The 8652-nt window shown below is 37.7% G+C and overlaps 1 protein-coding gene across 1 annotated transcript; it reads left to right on the forward strand.

The window, feature by feature from the left end:
* Positions 1–1259: 1259 nt before the first annotated feature.
* Positions 1260–8121, forward strand: SLC7A13 (solute carrier family 7 member 13). The gene is made up of 4 exons (XM_066179436.1): positions 1260–2068; positions 4455–4586; positions 6248–6612; positions 7356–8121. The coding sequence occupies exons 1-4, from the start codon at positions 1345–1347 to the stop codon at positions 7599–7601; spliced, it is 1467 nt and encodes a 488-aa protein (XP_066035533.1). The 5' UTR covers positions 1260–1344; the 3' UTR covers positions 7602–8121.
* The last annotated feature ends 531 nt before the right edge of the window (positions 8122–8652 follow it).

Consider the following 8652-nt stretch of genomic DNA (forward strand, 5'->3'; position numbering starts at 1 on the left):
GACCATACTGCAAAGCTTCTGTGTGGTGAGGAAACCCACTTTAAGTCATTGAAACAATTAAAAGAATAGTCTGTGCACGTGCCTATTTTAGCCAAAGGTTTCTTACGTAATGGCATATTCTGTAAACTAACTTTTCAGATTAATTTATTTTGTATGTGAGTGAAAATCCTGCTGTTCAGGACTGGTGTGAACCACTGTGTCAAGTTAGCTCCTGTAAAAGCATGAATTTTGTTCACTGCACTGCTGAGCTTTGACCTGCAGGACAAAACTGGTTCTGCAACTTGACTGACAAAAAGAAAGAACTTTTAGTTAGCAGTTAGGAGTTTAGGCACTTACACAGCCCTTTGAGTCCTTGCTGAGCTTCTTTTCAGTTAGTTTTCTGCTTTCTGCCCGTTTTTCTCTACATCTTTTAAAAAGAATAATTGCGTTTTTTGGTACAAAACTCATTAGTTTATGATATCTCCACATCTGATTGAAGAGAAGCTCCTAACACAAAATATACCACAGATTGATAAATATATAGAAAAATCAGCGGCCACACCTTAAAAGACACATGCCTCACCGGTGGGAGCTTCCATCCTTCCTCTTTCTGTTCCACACCCCCTGTGCAGAAATGAAAATTATGGTACAGCTTCTTTCCCTCACAGGAGTGTGTGAAGATTAATGTCATCTTAGGACATGCTTGAGTACTAGTCTAGCAATGAGTGGTCAGGGAAAAACTGGGAACAAAACTGGTAATTTTCTTTCTAGGGCACTGTTTAATGAGTGAAGTATAAACGAGCTCCAATATACCCAGTGACTGATGAGATTTTGGCAAAACATACTAGTGATCATTGATTATCACTGTCCATTTTCTATATGGGATGGTGGAAAAATAGTGCTAGACTGCTCATCTAATGTCCATGTCACTATCAATGATATAGGAAAGTTGATTTCTGTCCTCATGCTGCTGTATTCTTCCTCTTTTCCTAGGGTTGATGTAAAAGTCATATTTATTCATGTCTGTGGTTGTCTCTAAAAATGTACATAAAGTGAAATCTGTTGATGAAAATCATCTGAGAAGTGAGCATTTGCCTTGCATTATTTTTTATGCTGTTTTCTTTAAAAATACCTTCAGACCTTAATAATTTCTAGAGTACATATTAAACCAACATGTACATGATTTGCTAGTGTTTCTTGAAGTATTTGGTTAATTATCTTCACACAGGAGGCATCAAAACCCAGAGTATGCTTTCTTTTCTGAATGATTAAGCCAAACTTCCTCTAACGTTTCACTAGCAAGTAGGGCTATGACAGTCTGCTAACAACAAAGTGAAATCTGCTGTGAAAAAAAAAACAGGAAAAATGGGAGAAGGAGAAAACAATGACCCCAAAGATGTGCAAAGAAAAGAAAAAGCGAAGATACAACTCAAAAAAAATATAGGTTATTTTGATGGGGTAAGTTTTATTATAGGATCAATTGTTGGAGCAGGGATATTCGTGTCTCCCACAGGGGTGTTAAAACATTCCTTACTCAATGTTGGCGTTGCACTAACAATCTGGACTGCATCTGGGCTGGTTTCTCTGATGGGTGCCCTCTGCTATGCGGAGCTGGGATCCACTCTGCCCTTCTCCGGAGGAGAATACAGCCATATTAAGAGAGGCCTTGGATCCGTACCCGCCTTCATATTTATCTGGACATCGACGTTTACCAAGCCAGCATCAAATGCTGCTCGAGCCTTGCTGTTTGCTGAATATGCCACCCAGCCTTTCTATGGCATTTGTCCTGCACCAGATGTGCTGAAGAAGTGCTTGGCCTTGGCTGTGCTCTGGTCCCTGGGGATTTTGAATGGCCTCAGCGTCAAAATGGCTGCGTGGGTGCAGACAGTTTTCACTCTGCTGAAGATGGTGGCCTTGTCTGTGATTGCTGTCGGAGGCATAGTTCTCCTCATTGGCAGGCAGAAGGACAGTCTGGCCAGGTTTGAGAACATGTTCGGCTCAGAGATCCCCAACGCCTCACAGGTTGCCGAAGCCTTCTTCCAAGGGCTGTATGCGTATGGCGGCTGGTGGTCCCTCAATTACATGGCAGGTATTCTGATGCTCTTCTTTAGATTTAGTTCTGCAGTTCTCATTCTTGTGTTCCTCAGCTTGTTTTGGGAGAACTTGTCTCTGCTTTAAGACCACAGGGTTCTTCACATTTTACATGAGTGTTTGTTGGGGCTGGTAGAAGAGGCGTTGTTCCCCTCTAGGGAAAATTCCTGCTTTTTGTGCAGAATCAAGCTGACATTTCCAGGGAAGTGCAAGAGAAATCATAATAGTTAATTCCAAATCTCATGCGTAAACAGAATTTTTCATACCTTAAAATTTGCATTTTGTCTTTCTCAGTGTCCATGTCAGTGTATTTTTAGGAAAGTATTAACTTATCTATGCCAAACTATGTGTGCATACATAGTTTCTGTTTAAATATCTGTGCCTTATCTGAGGTTATGCAGCTGATTTGAACATGGACAGATAAATTTTGAGTTTTGTTAAAATAGAGTTATTTTATGGGATATATTTTCATTCGAAAATAGACTTTTGAAGTCTAATACAAGGTGGTATAATTTTTTTCAGAGAACTTTTACTCAGATTTAACATTCAAAAGGTTTTTGAATATCAATTTGCTTCCCTTTTTCTGTATTTGCTGACATGTGACAGTAATAAACAAGCATTTTTTTGTGAAAGTTAGAGATGTTCACAATGTTATTCATGTCACAAGTTAAATAATGGAGTTTTATAGTATCATCAGATTCATGGAATTACATTGTAGGCAAGTGGATATTGGTGTTATATCTTTAACCATTTGTATCCATTGACCTCTATAATGTAAAACATTAAATAAACTGAATGTGTTAAATGCAGACCACAAAGTTCAGTGGTGAGGATAATGCGAAAATTTGGTTAATATTTAAAAACTTGACTGCTGTCTTTATAATCCAGCTTTAAAAATAGGCTGCAATTAAAAAAAAAAAAGTTATATAAATCAGGAAAGTATGGTTTTGAAACCTTAGGGATTCCTTGAAGACAAGCACTTGCATTTGTAAACCTGAGAAAATACAAGATTTATGATAAAATACTGATTTATTCTGATCAGTCAGCAGTACTAATAAATGCCATACACTGGGCAGCACAGCTGTTTAGACAGATGTAACCTATGCAATAGTTCTGAACCAAACTGGGTTTCCTATTCTTCAACAATAACTTCATTTCTGTGAGCGTCAGCTGATGGATCAGGTGCCAGCTGGCTGGCAAGAATGCAACAAGCAACAAAACAAATGGAAAGATAAATTTAGATTGGCAATTTTAGTGATTATCCTCTTCTGAGCTCAAAATTACTGTCTTTCTTACATCTGAAATAAATCCCAAATTCTCTGATAGTATCTGAGTTCCACTATTGTGGTCCTTCAGTCTTGTCTTTGTGCACTACAGCCAGCATGGCTCAAGGCGGATGGCCTGAGCAGAAGATAGAAATCAAATGTGAAGGAAGAAACAGATTTCTGCCTCCTAAAAAGAGTTTAAATGAGCTGCACATTTGACTTTTCACTTCTTCCCTTTTATCAGTTACTTGCTGGTAATACTCAGGAAATTGTCTGTAAATGCTGAGGGAAGTGGGAAGTGGAGGGGGACCAAGAAGAAGGAGTGAAAAAGATTAAAAAGAACCTTTTTGATGGAGATTAGGCTTCTAAAAACCAGCTGTCTTTTTATGGGACTATGACATGCCCAGGAGTGTGTGCCAGTGCCCGAGTTATTCACCTGCAAAATTTGGTTTTTTCCCCTTGTTTGGTAAGAGTAGTTCTAAGGTATCAGGCTTAGTACTAAACAGTTTTCCTCCACCATCTTTGCCTTGGAAAGACAATAATCATCAGAATCCATCTGGGAATGGCCCCCTTTTAAAGCCACTGCATTATTGCTCTTACGTCTATACCTTCAGTCTCTTCTGTTACTTATGTATTCCTGACATAAGAGCAAAGAGAAAGGTTTTGAGTAGGAATAGGCAAATATGCTCAATAAGTTTCAGATCAGGATTAGTAAGGTGATGTAAGAATAAATAATGTGACTTAAGAGTTTCATGTTTAAGCTAGTGACTTTCAAGTAAGGCTACTTGAATATTTCCTACCAAATCACTTTTCTAATGTAAGTCAAATATGATTAATCAAATCAAAGGGAAATTATCACTCTTTTTCTCATTTTTTGAATCAATCAACTATTCATCCAGCCCTACTTCCAAAATAGTTGGAAATAGCTAAATAAAATTGTTTAACTTATTTGAGAACCACTGTAGGACTTCACAAGCAGAGAATTTAGCAGCCATGATAAGGGACTGGGGCAGGACTTTGGTATCAGTCTTGTCAAAATCTGCACAGCTTTACCACTGAAAAACACTTCTAGAAGCTACACTGCTTGCTTCATTTGTTGTTTTACATTGTATTTTTCAGAGGAGATGAAAAACCCCAGCAGAAATATCCCCTTAACTGTGATGACTGCTGTTCCTGCAGTAATTGTTTTTTATTTACTAGTGAACATCTCATATCTGACTGTTCTCACACCTAAGGAAATTGTCTCCTCAGGTATGTATTATATTTTTTTGATTAAAAAGGACTAGCCCATTGACATACCCATCTGATTCAACTTCACAGTCCAGAAATTTGGGTTCATTTTCTTTTAACACAGAATTCTTTAATTTTACTGTATGACACAAGTTGGATGAATGCAGGCAGGTTGTTGAAATTGTTGGCTTTTCCCTACGCTGTCTAAAAAGACATCAGAAGTGTATGAAAACCTGGAAAATAATGTGAAAGTCAGGTCCCAAGTATAGAGATAGTCTTTGTTTTCCTGTAGTTTTAATCTTATCTCCTCCTTCTTCCCTTGAGTGTCAGAATAAAGCCATTACTCTTTAGGAGGTGGACAAGTCTAACATGTTCAGAAGGATAGAAAATACTATGGACACAAAAATGTAGCCATTTTGGGTGTGTATTATTCATGATAAATATTGTGATTTCTTAGAAGAGCCTATACAAAATTCTAGTGTATGTAAAGCCTGTCTCAGATCCTGTACCAATAAGCTGGCCAGGAAAAGCTCCAAAGGGAACTGTATTTCTCTTTGATTTCCCAAGCAGCACATTTTAAATCCCACTGTAATGAGACTGAGCTGTGAGATCTTGTCTACAGGCCTGACAAAAACCATACCTCATTTGGATGGATCAACCTTTTTTTTTTTTTTTCCTATGAGAAAAGCTCACTGATAAAAATGAGAACAGTGTACCTGTCTCTCAGTAACCTGATATTATTGCTCAGCCAGTGTCAGGCCATCTGCTGGGAGAGATGGTTCATTTGCCTGCTACAATGAAGGAGGCAGCAAATACCAGACTATCCATGAACAGCAGCTGCCAGCTGGCATGACCAGCTCCATGCATATCAGGGGAAATGTGATTATCTATGGCAGCTGAGAAGATAACCTTAAAATTATAGCACTTTTTCAAACATTGCTTGTTCTTTTTCCTTCACCATTGGTGGGGTTTTTTTTTTTTTGGGGGGGGGGGTTTGTTTGTTTGTTTGTTTTTTGAGGGAGGGGGGCACTGTTTTCTCCATCTCTAATAACTTCCTATGCAGCAAAGGACATTGCAAGACCTATGTTCCTCATGGCATTTGGTTATAGACCCACTAAATCTTGTCCTCACTACAGTATCAGCTATAGCTAATTTCCAAGCAATATTGAATACCTCTTGTTTGGAAACAATCTTTCACACTTCCCAGTTCCACCCAAAGCAAAATCTCATCAATAGCACATTAGTTAACTCATCTCTGAACACAGATTTGCTCCTGTTGGCAGTTTCCTGTAACAGCAGATTGTGTCACCACCGTGTCACGCCAGGGACCAAGGAGTTAATTGTCTTTCCTTGCCCATGTGTGTGTGTTTGTGATGCAGGATGTGAGATGCAGGTCACTCCTGCTGGGCAGTCCATGACTGTGGCATTAGCCCGGGCAGGTTTCCCAGGCTTGCTCTGGCAGACAGCACTCCTTCTTGCTGTCATCGTCCCAGGGAATGTTTAGCCCAGAAATAGAAATTTAGAAATACGCTTAGGATTGGATTAGTGTTTTACTACTGCAAGGAAAAAGCAGGCATTGCTGGTAAATAATAAGTGCTTCTTATAATTTAAGTTTTGTTCCTGTTGAGTCTGTTATTCAGATCATGGTATTTGTACTACACTTATTCTTTGATTTCTTGCAGTTGCTGTGGCAGTCACTTGGGCTGATCGAGTGATCCCCTCTGTTGCCTGGATCATTCCTCTCTCTGTTGCTGTCTCAATATTTGGTGCCCTCAACAGCAGCATGTTCACGCTCGGGCGCTTAAGCTATGCTGGAAGTCAGTCAGGACATTTACCTCTTTTAATATCCATGCTTAATGTCCACTCTTGTACTCCTGCACCAGCCATGATTTTTTCAACCATCATTGCATCAATTTTTATCATCCCCTCTGACCTTATTACGTTAACAAATTACTTTGGATTTTCTGCCTGGCTTATGATTGGATTGACCTGTGCAAGCCTGATTGTACTTCGATACCGAGAACCTCATCTACACCGACCATACAAAGTAAATGGATCTAAGTTGCAAAATATTTTTATAGATTTTTTTTTTTTTTTTGAGTCCTGGGTAGCATGCAAAAGTTATAGAAAAAGTGCAAATCCAGAGTGGATAGTCACAAAAATATAGATAATAATCTCAATGCTTAGAGCCTTATTTGAAAATTTTGCTTCACTATAGAAAGAAGAGAAACAAACAGATGGTCTCTGCCCCAGAGAACTTGAAAACATGAGATGGTTCTTTGCAGAATGAGTGAGATGTGCAAACAATGTCAAACCATACCAGTTTGGAGCAGTAACAAGAACGTATAGGACCCATTGCCATTCAGAGTTAATTAAACCTTGATCTGCTCTCATCTTCCCTCACACAATCACAGGCATTAAGGATATGTTGAATTTTCCCTTACTCCAGCAGTCAGAAAGCTGGGTTAGAAGTCTATGCTTATTGTGATGGCTTCTAGGCACCCAGCCCTGAGAGACTTATAGGAACCCACAATATCATATGTGAACAAATGGATTTCCAGTACTGCCTGTCTCTCCCCCTCGACAATAGAAGGAGCCTAAACAAGTATTTTTAAGATGCCTCTCTTATAGGGAATTAGAGTCAGATGACTTGTCCATGGTGAATTTCTAGCAGCATGAGAAGTGGTACTCTACTGTGACAAAGAACAGATTGTTACTCTAGTGAATGAGGCATAAAATCACAGTTGGTTCATTTATTTCCTAAACCACTTTTTTTTCTTTCTCTTACAGGTATTTTTACCAGTTCCCTTTATGATGGTGGCGATGTCTTTCTTCCTAGTTCTAGTTCCCATAGTCTGGTCTCCAAACCTGCAATATGTTTATGGTTTCCTGTTTATGCTTGGAAGTCTTATTGTTTATCTGCCTTTTATACATTTTAAATTGCGTTTTGCATTTCTTGATAAAATTACTTGCCACTTACAGCTGCTGTTAGAAGTCTGTCCTGCTGATGGATCTGCTGAGGGCAAATGTGAATAATGGCAGATATTTAATCTCAGTACAAATAAGAGCCAACGGAGGATTTTGTTTAACTGAGACTGTAAACAGTACAATTTAGATGCTGGCCTGATATTATATAGGTGTGCATGCATGCATATACATATATAAATGTATGCACATATATTTCAAACATGCACATATATGTATGTATAGGCACAGATTCAGAGAATCACCGAATGAACTAAGTTAGAAAAGACCTTTGAAACCATCAAGTCCAACCCATGACCTCCTCATCAACTAAACCATGGCATAAGCATAATAAGTTAATATGTATATATATTTGTGTCTGTTTGTATCATTACGTAAATTTGTACATATACTGATTTTATAGGTGCAAAGGATCTCTCTTAAACTTGCAAATTCTGTAAAATACTCTCTTGCTTCTGAAAACACAGTTGAAAGTTGTGTAAAGTCTTGCAATAATAGAAATAAGACTCAATCACAGCACAAATATTTATCAATATTATGATACAATAAGTGAATAAATACGTAATAGGATGGTTATAAAAATACACTTTCGCACTTCAAACAAAATTGTCTGGATTATTCTTAGTGTGCAGTAGCTCATTGATTAGAACTTCTGGTTTTAAAGACTTTGTCTTTCTTTCCATCTGTTACCTTTTTTTTTCATGAATTTATTTTTAATAAAAGTCTTTGAAGAAGTTGACTGAGATCTTCTTAAATCCCAAGAAAACTATATATGGTGCATCTTAGCTATTTTAGAACAACACATACAAATTCAAGGTGAAATCTTACAAAGCACGAAGTAAGACAATAGGAATTATTTATCATTTTCATTACAGAAATAAAAGCTAAAGATTGGTAGATTCCTTTACTAAATCATTTACATCTTAGCATTAATATTAATTATTATAAAAATTAAAATAATATTAATATTTATTCCTTGCTTTCCTTTTTGGTTTTATTGAGAAGTAACGCTTTTTTTACACCTCCTCCCCTCCATTTTTATTTTGTTTATGAAAGCAAGATAAATTAATTCTTTTTTCTTCTGATAATTTGGCCGTATTAA

Source organism: Chamaea fasciata, unplaced genomic scaffold (assembly GCF_029207755.1).
Source record: "Chamaea fasciata isolate MVZ Bird 193981 ecotype frontalis unplaced genomic scaffold, bChaFas1.0.hap1 SCAF_1, whole genome shotgun sequence".
In the NCBI taxonomy this organism is placed as follows: Eukaryota; Metazoa; Chordata; class Aves; order Passeriformes; family Sylviidae; genus Chamaea; species Chamaea fasciata.